Source organism: Heterodontus francisci, chromosome 1 (assembly GCF_036365525.1).
Source record: "Heterodontus francisci isolate sHetFra1 chromosome 1, sHetFra1.hap1, whole genome shotgun sequence".
Lineage (NCBI taxonomy): Eukaryota > Metazoa > Chordata > Chondrichthyes > Heterodontiformes > Heterodontidae > Heterodontus > Heterodontus francisci.
Window position 1 is genome coordinate 134,507,294 of NC_090371.1, and position 16,158 is coordinate 134,523,451.

Here is a 16,158-nt window from a genome sequence, read left to right on the forward strand (position 1 = left end):
ATTGCTGGGCCCGATCTTCCCGGTGGCGGGGAAGCTCTGTAGCTGGCCCTCCGCCGCTCTGCGGTGGGACCATGTTTAAATATTGAAATTACCTGTTTTCATACATTTAAATTGAATTATCTGCGATCTTGCCTTCGGTTCCAGATCTTCAGCGCGACGGGCAGCACTCACGTGCCTTCACTTTCCAGTCTAGGGAAAGCTGGCACTAACTGAGGTGGGAAAGGGGAAACTTATCATTCGAAGTGTAGTGGGGGGGGGGGGGGGGGGGGAAAAAGAGGGGGGAGCAAGCATTTATTTTCTGTATAGTGGGGGGAGGGACGGGGTCAACTCTACATTCTCCAAGCAGGGCTAGCAGCCCTTTAAAAATGGCACCAGCGCCTGCGCAGAGACAGGTGACGCTGCTCACGGTATCGCCAAGGCCATTCCCATCACATGATGGGGGAGGCCGCCCTGCACATTCTAATGAGCCACTGGGCTCAAAATTGCGGTGGTATGGCAGGCAGCGCATGCCGGCCGCCATTTTTTTTTTAAACCGGAAAACAAAATCCAGCCCATCATGTTTTTCTAATCTCTCAATTATTTTTCTTAAATTAAATTTTACCATCTCGCCAATCAATACAAAATTCTATCACTAGGTGGTGCTGTAGATTCTCCCCAGTCATATCTGCCACCTGCTCATCTCCCATTTGCACTCCCTCTGCTGGCAACAGTACTGAAAGCTGAAAATCTAATTCCTGTACACAATTCAAGCATAGAAATTAAGAAAGGAATAATATAAGGCATATCAGAAAAGCAAATATGACTTTTTTTTTGAATTGCTCTGCTTCCAACTTGGCCTTACTCCAGTCATCTCTCAACTGCTGCCAGAATTCCTACCAGCCTAGCTGGCTCAGCGCCCATTGTGTTTGTTTACTTAACTCCAGGGACTTCTGCCAGCCTACTGAGCTCCTGCTACATTTATTTAACTTTGGGGATTCCTGCTGGCCCATTGATTTCTCACTTTATTTCATTTATTGTGGATTCTTACCAGAGCACAAATGGCTCATTATATTTAATAACTTCAGGAAAACTTATTGTTTAATTGCCTTTTATTAATTTATTTAACTAAATCATATTCTAACACTGAAGCTTACTTTCGGCTTCCTTGGCAATCTTGCTGTACACAACTTCCTTTATCGGCTTTTGGTCTACTATTTTCACCCCATTTATTCCTACTTGACCCCTTTGCTTGAACTGAAGAACAAAAAAGGGGCTATCATACTATTGAGAGTACACTATAGACCCCCAGAGGGAGATAGAAGAGCAAATATGGAGGCAAATCTCAGAACTGCAAAAGCAATAGGGCAGTAATAGTGGGGGATTTCAAATACCCTATTAACTAGGATAGAATTAGTGTGAAAGGCACACAGAGTTCTTAAAATGCATTAACATAGCAAGCCCAACCAGAAATGGGGTGGTTCTGGTCTTTATGGAATGAAGCTGGGCAGGTGGATGGGATATCAGTGGAGGCACACTTTGGTGGAAGGGTTCATAATTTAATTAGATTTAGGGCAGTTATGGAGAAGGACAAAGACAGACCAGGAATAAAAGTTCTCAATTGGGGAAACCTAATTTTACTAAGTTGAGAAGTGGCTTAGCTAAAGTGGACTGCAAATGCCAAATCAGTGGGAAGCATTTAAGGAAGCGATCTTGAGTGTTCAGAGCAAGTATGTTCCCTTAAAGGGCAGGACGAACAAATTCACAGCCCCCTGCATGTCAAGGGACTTAAAGAAAAGGATAAAGAGAAAAAGGGAAGTTAAGACAGATACCTAGGGCTTAATACTGTTGAAAACTTGAGTATAAAAATTGTAGGGGTGAAATTAAAAATTAGAAAAGCAGAGAGAGAGCATGAAAAAATATTGCCAAGTAAAATCAAGGAAAACTCAAAAGATTTTTTTTTAGAAGTACATAAAGAGCAGGAGGATAATTAAAGAGTAGAACCTATTAGGGACCATAAGGGTAACCAGTGTGTGGAGGTGGAGGAGGTTGTAAGTTTTTAAATGACTACCTTGTGTCAGTTTTCACAAAAGAAAGGAGAATGCAGACATTGCAATCAGGGAAGAGGAGCATGAAAGAGATGAAATTAACAGTGAGAGAGGATGTATAAAAGGGGTTTAACATTTTTGAAAGTGGATAAATTCCCAGGACCAAACAAAATATATCCTAGGCCATTAAGGGAAGTAAAATAGCAGAAACTCTGACCATTTTCCAATATCTGGCTGCAGGTGTGGTGGCAAAAGACATGAGGACAGCTAATGTTGTACCATTCTTTAAAGACGGAGGAAGGGATAGCCCGAGTAATTACAGACCAGGTCAGCCTAACCTCAGTGCTGAGAAAAACATTGGAAAAAATTCCGAGGGACAGGATAAATCTTAATTAAGAAGGACACAGGGTGGCACAGTGGCAAGCACCGCAGCAGCACAGCTCCAGCGACCCGGGTTCAGTTCTGGGTACTGCCTGTGTGGAGTTTGAAAGTTCTCCCTGTGACTGTGGGTTTCCTCCGGGTGCTCCGGTTTCCTCCCACATGCCAAAGACTTGCGGGTTGATAGGTAAATTGGCCATTGTAAATTGCCCCTAGTATAGTTAGTTGGTAGGAGAATTGAGGGAAGGTGGGGATATGAGGGGAAAAAAAATGGGATTAATGTAGGATTAGTATAAATGGGTGGTTGATGGTCGGCGTGGACTCGTTGGGCCGAAGGGCCTGTTTCGGTGCTGTATCTATGACACGGATTAATCAAAGACAGTCAGCACAGATTTGTTATGGGAAGGTCATGTCTATATGGATTTTAGCAAGGGTTTTGAGAAGGTCCCACATGGCAGACTGGTCAAGAAAAGTCCAAGGGATCCAAGGCAAAGTGGCAAGTTGGATCCAAAACTGGCTCAGAGGCAAGAAGCAAAGGGTAATGGTTCATTGGTGTTTTTGTGACTAGAAGGCTGTTTCCATTGGGGTTCCCCAAGGCTCAGTACAAGGTCCCTTGCTTTTGGTGATATATATCAATGATTTGGACTTGCATGTTTGTGGTATGGTTAAGAAGTTTGCAGACGATATAAAGTTGGGCATGTGGTTGATAATGAAGAAAGCAGTAGACTGCAGGAAGATATCAATGGACTAGTCAGGAGGACGAAACAGTGGAAAATGGAGTTCAATCCAGAGAAGTGCGAGGTAATGCATTTGGGGAAGGCTAACAAGGCACGGGAATACACGATAAATGGTAGGATACTGAAGTATAGAGGAACAGAGGGACCTTGGAATGCATGTCCACAAATCCCTGAAGGTTGATAAGGTGGTCAAGCCGGCATATATTCTATGCCTTAGCCAATAAATTAAGAGCAGGGAGGGTATGCTGTAACTGCACAAAACACTAGTTAGGCTACAGCTGGAGAACTGCATGCAGTTCTGGTCACCACAGTATAGGAAAAATATGATTGCACCAGACAGGGTACAGAGGAGATTTACAAGGATATTGCCAGGAATGGAGAATTTTAGTTATGATGAAAGATTGGATAGGCTAGAGTTGTTTTCTTTGGAACAGGAGGTGGCTTAGGGGAGACATTACTAAAATGTATAAAATTATAAATAAAATGGATAGGAAGACCCTATTTCCCTTGGTTGAGGGGTTCATAACCAGGGGGCACAGATTTAGCGCAAGTAGGAGGAGGTTCAGAGTGGATTTGAGGGTGGTGAGGATCTGGAACTCACTGCCTGAAAGGGTAGTAGAGGCAGAAACCCTCATAATATTTTAAAAGTACCTGGATATGCACTTGAAATGCCTTAACCTACAAGGCTACCAACCAAGAGCTGGAAAGTAGGATTAGGCTGGCATGGATGTAATGGGCTGAATAGCCTCTATTGTGCTGTAAATTTCTATGATTCTATGCTTCCATTTATTTCTCTTTCTGCTCACTTCAGCCCTGTCTTCCATGTTCCTCTTTGGCTGCACTGGTCCCAACTCTCCCTATGCTCCTCAATGGCTCGCCACTTCCTCTTAGGTTCTCTTCACCCATCCAATTCTACTCTTCCGTATTTATGCTCATTTCAAACTACTATCCTTCAGCTTCCCTCTCCTGCAGTACTCACTGTACATCCCTCCGAACTACTCAAACCCACTCCCTTTCATGCATATAGTAACTACTCCTTTCACAATTGCTCACTTTCCCCAGCCCACAAATCAATTCTTATTACCCACATCAATCTTCATTACTCACTTCCCCGATTCCCCAAAATACTAACAATCTAAATTATTTATTCCTGTTAATGATGCTCCTCCACAACCAGTGGTCTACTTCAACTACTCTATCCACCCCCACCAGCCCCTCAAATCATCAATACATTCCTCCTTAGCCAGGCATTACTTCTCCTCAGATACTCACTATCCTTCCATACACCTAACCTCCCCTAAGTAAGAGGGTCTAACTTTTATTACTGGATAAAAATATCAACACAGCTGTCATTTTGAGAGACTGTCTAATCTTCTACTGATTTGTATCAGCTCAAGAACAATAGCACCCAGTACTGTTTTTACAAATGTGCATTTGATTTTAAATTTTAATCATACCCTTTCACAATATTCCTTTTACCAAGTTTTAGAAATGTTTGATTTAAATCAAACTACATATAAAATATTCCAATCAAGCATTGCATTGCCATAACTCAAAACATATTATGGAAAAATTTGCATCAATTGTTCCTGATTCACAAGTCTGCAGATTTCAGTCTTTAATATTAGCATCATATGCTAATACCAAAAACAGTGATGATATCTGTTACATATCTTCATTGACAGAAAGGTCAAATACTAATCAGTGTATTATCTCTCATACTTTTTCCAGTTCTTCCCAAACTGGAGGAATATCCATATCAATACATTTTAATCTCATTCTAAACACTGCAGAAATATTTCACACACTTACTTTCTTTATATGCAATTTCTTCATTTTGACGATGCATTTTTGCTCTTGCAAGAGCTTCTGGGCTACCATGTACCTCAAGAGCCCTTAAAGAAATATTGAACATCTGTTAGAAGTGCTATTACTGCCTCTTACAGATACATTACATATTGCATCGCATTTTTAAAAAAACTTTCTAGAATGGCTTAAGTCATTTATTTAGGATTATCATATACACAAATCTGTCAGTAGAATCCTTACTAAAACATAATCGTAATGACAAGGACATTTGTTTTGTTGATTTGTGCTCAGCAGTCAGGAAATGTGGATATTTGTGTTTCCCTGTAATATTCAATTTTTAAATTTAATTGATTGGTCAATGAAAATGATTTTCATGAAAAAGGTATTTGGAAAACTTTTGTACCACTTGTTTACAAGTGCACAATGTATTTCCCCTAATAATTCAATGTGTAAATGTAGCATCATGAAGACCCCACCTGCCAAGAATGAGGCATATCAATTTCATCATATGAACATTAATTTTAAACTGTTGCTGGAATGAAGAAATGACTAGTTTAGTTTAAAGAGACCAGCAGTGGCTTGAAAATATTTGCATAGTAAGAGACAGTGCCTGGAGACGAACGGCTCCCTGATCAAATTAACCCAAATGGATTCTGATCACCAGACATCGAATGTGTAAGAAAGCCAGCATTCCAGGGTGTCTGCAAAGATGGAGAATCCACAAACGCAGGAGTCTGTTAAGACAGCTAGTCACATGACCAGCCTGCTGGCCCAGGTTTTGTTTGAACTGCTCACAGCAGAAATTGCAACTGAACTTGGAAGAGAGCCTCTCTCTTGGCTAGCTCGCTCCTTCTCATGAATATCCAGATCCAGTGAAGTCACTAAAACCTTAAGACAGAAAAGACTCCTACATCGAAACAAGTTTTTTTTAAAGTGCGAACTGAGCCTCAATGAAACGCCAAGACTTACCGACAATCAAAGACTACATCGAACTCAAAAGGTCCCTAAATAAATCCTAGCTACTGCCTCAAACTTTTCCCCTTTATTCCTTCTACTTTTCCGTCTCTATCTGCATGTGTTTATCGTGTATGCATGCCAGCATGGTCACGTCGCTTATTCGTAGTCGTTAACCAAATCAGAAAGTTTAATGTTAATAACTCCACCTTTTTTGTTTAAATCTAAGAAAACCTGTCTGATTGATTGATTTGCCCTACAATTGGAGAGTAGTGAACAAGGATTCACTGAGGGGGAGCTAAAAACAGTGTTTTAAAAATTAAACAATGTTATGGTCAAACCAGGCAAAGGCTGACAGGGAATCCCTAGACCCCTTTCTCACCTGGTTGGAACAGCAGCAGGTTGCAAAAATTAAGGGATGTGATAATTACTAGTATGGAGAGGTGCTATGTGACAGTAAGCATAGGACAAGGGTACATTAATGTTTTTTGGATCAGCAGAATGTAGTGTGCTCCCAGGAACTGTGTAGATACCTTTTATTTCCAGTTATATAAATGATTTGTAAATAGGCAGAAGGGAAATGTTCAAGTTTCTTTTGACAAAATTATGTAACAGCAAATTGTGAGGAACAATGCAGGAGTAAATAGTTTAGCGAATTGGCAGATGGCAGATTCTGTTCAATAAAAGACAGACTTGCATTTACATAACACCTTTCACAACCTCAGGACGTCCTTAAGTGCCTTACAACCAATGAACTACTTTTGAAGTGTAGTCACCGCTGTAAAGTATAAAACTTGGCTAGGAATTTGCACACTGAATGAACTGAATATCTGTTTTAGTGATGTTAGTTTAGCAATGAATATTGGCCAAGACAGAGGAGCAATACAGACAAGTATTTGATTTTGGGAAGTAGAACAGCCAAGTATACTCGAAACAATAAGATAGTTAACAAATGGTATCAGAGATCAAGGGATGTAAATATATGAATATTCAAAATGTGGGATTGCAAGTAGAAAAGACATTAGGAAAATTGGAATTGAGTTTCAGACATGGGGCACCAAAAACTAAAACAACACGGCAATACTAATTAGCCCTTGCAGCTCTAGGCATTCCCTTATGGAAAAGATAATACAGCCATAGAAAAGGAAACTACAAATATTTATTAGAATACCAAAAATTAGAGTTTATAGTAGCAAAGAAAGGACCATAAAAATGGACACCCATTTAGAAGTACTCAGAAGCTTAAAGAATATCTAATGCAGACTTTCAAAATGATGGAAAGTTTTGAGAAACTAAATGATAGATTGATGAACAAATCATTAAGGGGACATAATTTCAGCATTCATCACTAAAAGAATGAGAAAGGAAGTTAGAAGAAATATTGGAAGGTTAATAGACCATTGAATGCTTGATCACAATACACTGTTGTGCCATAGAGTACTGGGTAAATTTTGCAAGATCTACTCCTATGAAGGGAAAATGGGAGAAGAGTTTAGAGTTGAATAGCTAGCACCAGCACAGGCAGACTGGAACACCTACTGTTCATTAATTTCTACAATTCAAGGAGGTGGCATAATACTAGCCAAAATAACCAGGACGTCAATAGGTTCACTCTCTGGTCTGTACTAAGCAAATAAATCTCATACAGGACAGCTTGTGAGGATAATAAAACTATCTTCAGTTTCCTTTAGCTAAGGAGGGCAAGAAAAATAATACTTATTGCCCACATTACCCAGAAACCCATGATGGAAAATCCAAATATGCAGCCAGAACTGCAGTTAACTGTGCTGCCTTCCAGAGTTAATAAATGTGCCAAAATGTACTGTTTAAGCTTACACATGAAGAAAATCACACCACAGAATGCTTTGTTCAGAAGAGGGGGAAAGGAACTAAAAGGAAAAAGTGGAGGGGTAGAAGATAATAGAATGTATAGCATGTTGAAACAGATCACTGCATCACTTGTGCATAATGCCATGGTACTAAATATAATACTCCATTCTTCAACCACTTCAAACAGTAAAGGTTTGCTAAATGCTTTTTCCATAAAAGCCAAATTACCCAAATCTGATGGTTCCATCAGTGCCACTGTTTACAGCTTGGCATATATTAAAAGTGGATGCTGAGGTAGGATATCTCCACCTAAAACTACTTTCTCTCAACCACTTTACTGCTCATTCAGTAATGCATCTCAGCCTCCAAAGTGTTCAAGGTGTTCTTAATTTTAAAAATTACAAGACAACGCATTTTAAAATTTTAATATAAATGGAAAATGAAGAAAAACGTAACTGTTAATGAGAGATCTGTGGTAGTAGAAGAGCTAATTATTTAAACTCATTCTGAAATGAATGAGTTGCCTGGCACTAGTGTGGCATGAATGTTACTTGCCACTTATCAGCTACACCTGAATGTTCCCCAGGTCTTGCTGCATGTGGACACAGACTGCTTCAGTATCTGAGGAGTTGAGAAGGGTACTGAACCCTGTGCAATCAGCGAACATCCCCATTTCTGACCTTATGATGGAGGGAAGGTCAATGATTAAGCAGCTGAAGATAGTTGGGCTTTGGACACAATCCTGAGGAACTCCTGTAGCAATGCCCTGGTGCTGAGATGACTGGCGTCCAACAACCACCATCTTCCTTTGCGCTAGGTATGACTCCAACCAGTGAAGAGGTTTCCTCCCGATTTCCATTGACTTCAATTTTACTAGGGTTCCTTGATGTCACATTCAGCCAAGAACAAAGAAAAAGAACAAAGAAAATTACAGCACAGGAACAGGCCCTTCGGCCCTCCCAGCCTGCGCCGATCCAGATCCTCTATCTAAACATGTCGCCTATTTTCTAAGGGTCTGTATCTCTTTGCTTCCTGCCCATTCATGTATCTGTCTAGATACATCTTAAAAGACGCTATCGTGCCCGCGTCTACCACCTCCCCTGGCAACGTGTTCCAGGCACCCACCACCCTCTGCGTAAAGAACTTTCCACACATATCCCCCCTAAACCTTTCCCCTCTCACTTTGAACTCGTGACCCCTAGTAATTGAATCCCCCACTCTGGGAAAAAGCTTCTTGCTATCCACCCTGTCTATACCTCTCATGATTTTGTACACCTCAATCAGGTCCCCCCCTCAACCTCCGTCTTTCTAATGAAAATAATCCTAATCTGCTCAACCTCTCTTCATAGCTAGCGCCCTCCATACCAGGCAACATCCTGGTGAACCTCCTCTGCACCCTCTCCAAAGCATCCACATCCTTTTGGTAATGTGGCGACCAGAACTGCACGCAGTATTCCAAATGTGGCCTAACCAAAGTCTTATACAACTGTAACATGACCTGCCAACCTTTGTACTCAATACCCCGTCCGATGAAGGAAAGCATACCGTATGCCTTCTTGACCACTCTATTGACCTGCGTTGCCACCTTCAGGGAACAATGGACCTGAACACCCAAATCTCTCTGTACATCAATTTTCCCCAGGACTTTTCCATTTACTGTATAATTCACTCTTGAATTGGATCTTCCAAAATGCATCACCTCGCATTTGCCCTGATTGAACTCCATCTGCCATTTTTCTGCCCAACTCTCCAATCTATCTATATTCTGCTGTATTCTCTGACAGTCCCCTTCACTATCTGCTACTCCACCAATCTTAGTGTCGTCTGCAAACTTGCTAATCAGACCACCTATACTTTCCTCCAAATCATTGATGTATATCACAAACAACAGTGGTCCCAGCATGGATCCCTGTGGAACACCACTGGTCACACGTCTCCATTTTGAGAAACTCCCTTCCACTGCTACTCTCTGTCTTCTGTTGCCCAGCCAGTTCTTTATCCATCTAGCTAGTACACCCTGGACCCCATGCGACTTCACTTTCTCCATCAGCCTACCATGGGGAACCTTATCAAACGCCTTACTGAAGTCCATGTATATGACATAGACAGCCCTTCCCTCATCAATCAACTTTGTCACTTCCTCAAAGAATTCTATTAAGTTGGTAAGACATGACCTTCCCTGCACAAAACCATGTTGCCTATCACTGATAAGCCCATTTTCTTCCAAATGGGAATAGATCCTATCCCTCAGTATCTTCTCCAGCAGCTTCCCTACCACTGACGTCAGGCTCACCCGTCTATAATTACCTGGATTTTCCCTGCTACCCTTCTTAAACAAGGGGACAACATTAGCAATTCTCCAGTCCTCCGGGACCTCACCCTTGTTTAAGGATGCTGCAAAGATATCTGTTAAGGCCCCAGCTATTTCCTCTCTCGCTTCCCTCAGTAACCTGGGATAGATCCCATCCGGACCTGGGGACTTGTCCACCTTAATCCCTTTTAGAATACCCAACACTTCCTCCCTCCTTATGCCGACTTGACCTAGAGTAATCAAACATCTGTCCCTAACCTCAACATCCGTCATGTCCCTCTCCTCTGAATACCGATGCAAAGTACTCATTTAGAATCTCACCCATTTTCTCTGACTCCATGCATAACTTTCCTCCTTTGTCCTTGAGTGGGCCAATCCTTTCTCTAGTTACCCTCTTGCTCCTTATATATGAATAAAAGGCTTTGGGATTTTCCTTAACCCTGTTTGCTAAAGAAATTTCATGACCCCTTTTAGCCCTCTTAATTCCTCGTTTCAGATTGGTCCTACATTCTCGATATTCTTTCAAAGCTTCGTCTTTCTTCAGCCGCCTAGTCCTTATGTATGCTTCCTTTTTCCTCTTAGCTAGTCTCACAATTTCACCTGTCATCCATGGTTCCCTAATCTTGCCATTTCTATCCCTCATTTTCACAGGAACATGTCTCTCCTGCACGCTAATCAACCTCTCTTTAAAAGCCTCCCACATATCACATGTGGATTTACCTTCAAACAGCTGCTCCCAATCTACATTCCCCAGCTCCTGCCGAATTTTGGTATAGTTGGCCTTCCCCCAATTTAGCACTCTTCCTTTGGGACCACTCTCGTCTTTGTCCATGAGTATTCTAAAACTTACGGAATTGTGATCACTATTCCCAAAGTAGTCCCCTACTGAAACTTCAACCACCTGGCTGGGCTCATTCCCCAACACTAGGTCCAGTATGGCCCCTTCCCGAGTTGGACTATTTACATACTGCTCTAGAAAACCCTCCTGGATGCTCCTTACAAATTCTGCTCCATCTGGACCTCTAACACTAAGTGAATCCCAGTCAATGTTGGGAAAATTAAAATCTCCTATCACCACCACCCTGTTGCTCCTACATCTTTCCATAATCTGTTTACATATTTGTATCTCTATCTCACGCTCGCTGTTGGGAGGCCTGTAGTACAGCCCCAACATTGTTACCGCACCCTTCCTATTTCTGAGTTCTGCCCATATTGCCTCACTGCTCGAGTCCTCCATAGTGCCCTCCTTCAGCACAGCTGTGATATCCTCTTTGACCAGTACTGCAACTCCTCCACCCCTTTTACCTCCCTCTCTATCCTGCCGGAAGCATCGATATCCTGGGATATTTAGTTGCCAATCATGCCCTTCCCTCAACCAAGTCTCAGTAATAGCAATAACATCATACTCCCAGGTACTAATCCAAGCCCCAAGTTCATCTGCCTTACCTACTACACTTCTTGCATTAAAACAAATGCACCTCAGACCACCAGTCCCTTTGCGTTCATCATCTGCTCCCTGTCTACTCTTTTCCTTAGTCACGCTGACTTCATTATCTAGTTCCTTACAGGCTTTAGTTACTACCTCCTTACTGTCCACTGACCTCCTCATTTGGTTCCCATCCCCCTGCCACATTAGTTTAAACCGTCCCCAACAGCGCTAGCAAAAGCACCCCCAAGGACATTGGTTCCAGTCCGGCCCAGGTGTAGACCGTCCAATTTGTAATAGTCCCACCTCCCCCAGAACCGGTCCCAATGTCCCAAAAATCTGAACCCCTCCCTCCTGCACCATCTCTCAAGCCACGCATTCATCCTGACTATTCTTTCATTTCTACTCTGACTATCACGTGGCCCTGGTAGCAATCCTGAGATTACTACCTCTGAGGTCCTACTTTTTAACTCAAATGCTGCCTTGATTTCAAGGTCAGTCACCGTCACCTCACCTGTCCATGTTTGAACCAAGACTGTAATGACGTCTGGGGCTGAAGTTCTCTGGCAGAATCCAAACTGAGCATCGGTGAGCAGTTTATTGTTGAATAAGTGTCTCTTGAAAGCTTGGTTATCTTTGTGAATGATTGAGTGTAGACATAGGAACACACGAATTAGGAGCAGAAATAGGCCAATCGGCCCCTTGAGCCTGCTCCACCAATAAGATCATGACTGATCCTGTTTGTAACCTCAACTCCACAATCCCACCTACCCCCGATAACCTTTCACTCTGTTGGTCAAGAACCGATCTACTTCTGCCTTAAAAATATTTAAAGACTGCTTCCACTGTCTTTTGAGGAAGAGAGTTCCAAAGACTCACGACCCTCAGAAAAAAATTCTCATCTCTGTCTTAAATGGGCAACCTCTTATTTTTAAACAAGAGGAAAACATCCTTTCCACAGCCACCCTGTCAAGACCCATCAGGATGTTGTATGTTTCACCCCTTACTCTTCTAAACTCCAGCAGATACAAGCCTAGCCCGTCCAACCATTCATCATAAGACAACCCACCCATTCCAGCTATTAGTCTAGTAAACCTTCTCTGAACTGCTTTCAACACATTTACATCCTTCCTTAAATAAGGAGACCAGACTGTATACAGTACTCCAGATGTGGTCTCACCAATGCCCAGTATAACTGAAGCATAACCTCCCTACTTTTGTATTTGATTGCCCTCGCGATAAACAATAACATTCTATTAGCTTTTCTAATTACTTGCTGAACCTGCATACGATCTGCACAGATGCTGCCAGACCTGCTGTGCATTTCCAGCACTTTGTGCTGTTAATTCACCACTACTATTTCCTGTCTCAGCAAATTTCACATCCATGCTGCCACTGTCCCTTTCTTTCCCATGGGCTCTAACTTTGCTGACAAGCCTGTTATGTGACACTTTATCAAATGCCTTTTGGAAGTCCATGTATACCATAATCAACCCCATTACACTCATCAACCCCTCAGTTACCTCATCAAAAAAACGCAAGCATGTTAGTTCCTTAATTAATCCACATTTGTCCAAGTGACTTAATTTTGTCCTGAATTATCATTTCTAAAAGTTTTCCCACCACCGAGGTTAAACAGACTGGCCTGCAGTTGCTGGGCTCTTCCTTACACACTTTTTTGAACAAGGGTGCAACATTTGCAATTCTCTCGTCCTCTGGCACCATCCCTGTATCTAAGGAGGTTTGGAAGACCATGGCCTGTGCCTTCACAATTTCCTCCTGGACTTTCCTCAGTATCCTTGGATGCATCTCATCCAGTCCTGGTGACTTATCAATTTTAAATACAGTTGGCCTATCTAATACCACCTCTATCAATTTTTAATCTCATCCAGTGTCTCAACTGCCTTCTCTTTCCACAATGACTTAGCCAGAATCTTCCGCCTTGGCAAAAAACTATTGAAAAGTACTCATTTCGAAAGTCAGTCATGCTCCCCTGCATAAATCCCCTTTTTGGTCACCAATCAGCCTCACTTCTCCTTTTACTGCCTTTTTACTATTTATATGCCTATAGAAGACTTTGGATTCCCTTTTATGTTAGTTACCAGTCTCTTCCCATGTGCTCTTTGCTTTTATTTGTTTTTTTCATTTCCCCCTCAATCTTCTACACTCAACCTGGTTCTCACTATCAACCTGACATCTGTCATATGCACTTTTTCTGCTTCATCGTATTCTCCATCTCTTTTGTTATCCAGGGAGCTCTGGATTTGTTTGCCCTACCTTTGCCCCTCGAGGATATGTACCTTGACTGTACCCGAACTCTCTTCTTAAAGGCAGCCCATTGTTCAGTTACAGTTTTGCTTGCCAATCTTTGATTCCAATTTATTTGAACCAGATCCGTTCTCACCCCATTGAAATTGGCCCTCATCCAATTAATTATTTTTACCCTGGATTTCACCTTGCCCTTTTGCATAGCCAACCTAAACTGTATGATATTATGACCATTGTCCCCTAAATGTTCCCCTACTGATGCTTAATTCACTTGACCATGTCATTCCCCAGAACCAGATGCAGCAATGCCTCCTCCCTTGTTGGACTGGAAACATACTGATGTAAAAAATTCTCCTGAACACTCTAGAAACTCTTACACGGTTCCTGTCCCAGTCTATATTAGGACAATTAAAGAGCTGATTATAACTACTGTATAATTCTTCCACTTTTCTCATTTTCTTGTAGATTTGTGCCTCTATATTTTCCCCACTAGTTGGTGGCCTATAGAATACACCCAGAACGGTACCTCTATTGTTTCTTAGTTCTAAGCAAATAGATTCTGTCCTTGACCCCTCGAGGACATCCTCTCTCACCAGTAATGTTCTCCTTGAGCAATACTTCTACCCCTCCTCCTTTCTTTCTTCATCTTTCTTGAATACTTTCTATCCAGGAATATTTAGTACAGGTCCCACCTCCTCCAGAAACAGCCCCAATGTCTCAGGAATCTAAGCCCTCCACCTGCACCATCTCTCCAGCCAAGCATTCATCTGCTTGATCCTCCTATTTATAAACTATGAAAAAGTTTGCTTTTAAAATACCCACACAAACTCTCTCATACTGAAAATATACAAAGATCTGCGACAAGAAAAAGACAAAAAATCTTTGGCCAAATACTTGCTAACTGTTGGAGAAAAAAAAATATGGAAGGATGTCAGTTGTCCCTTTTGGTCTGGAGTCTGGATATATGGTGAAGGGTCATTGGGATCTTTTCAGAAGCAGTCCATTTCAGGCAGTGTCATGAATTAATCTGGTAGCCATTCCAGGAGAAATGCAGCACCATAGGAACAGGAGTAGGCCATTCAGCCCCTCGAGCCTGTCCCGCCATTCAAAGAGATCATGGCTGATCCATGGCCTAACTCCATATACCTGCCTTTGGCCCATATCCCTTAGATTTTTGTTAAACAAAGATATTATCTATCTCAGATTTAAAATTAACAACTGTTCTAGCTTCAACTGCTGTTTGTGGGAGAGAGTTCCAAACCTCTACCACCCTTTGTGTGAAGAAGTGCTTCCTAACATCTCTCCTGAAAGGTCTGGTCCTAATTTTTAGACTATGCCTCCAGTATCTCCAACCAGTAGAAATAGTTTATCTTTAGCTAGCCTGTCTTTTCCTGTTAATATCTCGAAGACTTCGATCAGATCACCCCTTAACCTTCTAAATTCTAGCGAAAACAGGTCGAATTTGTGTAATCTCTCCTCGTAACTTAACCCCTGTAGTCCAGGTATCATTCTTGTAGACCTACGTTGCACTCCCTCCAAGGCCAATATATCCTTCCTAAGGTGTGGTGCCCAGAACTGCTCACAGTACTCAAGTGGGGTCTAACCAGGGTTTTGTATAGCTGCAGCATAACCTCTGTGTCTTTATACTCCAATCCTCTAGATATAAAGGCTAGCATTCTATTAGCCTTTTTGATTATTTTCTGCACTTGCTCGTGGCATTTTAAAGATCTATGCACCTGAACCCCCAAGTCTCTTTGGACATCCACTGTACTTAACCTCTTCCCATTTAGAAAGTACCCTGCTCTATCCTTTTTTGTTCCAAAATGGATAACCTCACACTTGCCCGCATTGAAATCCATCTGCCACAGTTTGGCCCACTCACCTAGTCTGTCAATATCTCTCTGCAATTTTATGCTATCATCTCGACTGTCTACAATGCCGCCTAACTTGGATATATGACTTACTATGCCACCATCCAAGTCGGTAATGAATAATGAATAATTGAGGCCCCAACACAGATCCCTCTGGGACACGACTAGTCACATCCTGCCAATCGGAGTACTTACCCAGGGGTTTCTGCCATCACATTCTGGTTTCACTGAGTTTTTTCAAAGTCAGGAGGAAAGAGGAACTGACATACTGGACCACTCAGGGTCTCAGGAGGTGCATAAAAGATGAGCTGGGATTTCTTTCTTAGCTGGCTGATCTTTCAAGCACTGCTTTTCGAGCACTGTCCACACCCCAAGTGAACCAAAACAACATCTCAAGCGAAAGCAAACAGCAAGTCAGAACCTCCTGGCCCTCATAAATCTTGACAGGTCACTTATCTGTAAATATATTCCCCAGGTGACTAAGGATTCTGTTGTTTATTGAGCTTAAAGCACATGATTTCCAGCTAAGGTTTTTATCAAACACAACCTT

At 42.0% G+C, this 16,158-nt stretch overlaps 1 protein-coding gene across 2 annotated transcripts in view; it reads right to left on the minus strand.

Annotated features, from left to right (window-relative positions):
• slc30a9 (solute carrier family 30 member 9) overlaps nt 1–16,158 on the minus strand; it is a 196,858-nt gene that overhangs the window by 105,066 nt on the left and 75,634 nt on the right. For both annotated transcript variants that reach the window (XM_068036225.1, XM_068036235.1), the window contains one exon: nt 4,952–5,034. In XM_068036225.1, coding sequence (XP_067892326.1) covers nt 4,952–5,034 — 83 coding nt within the window. The remainder of the gene's footprint in view (nt 1–4,951; nt 5,035–16,158) is intronic.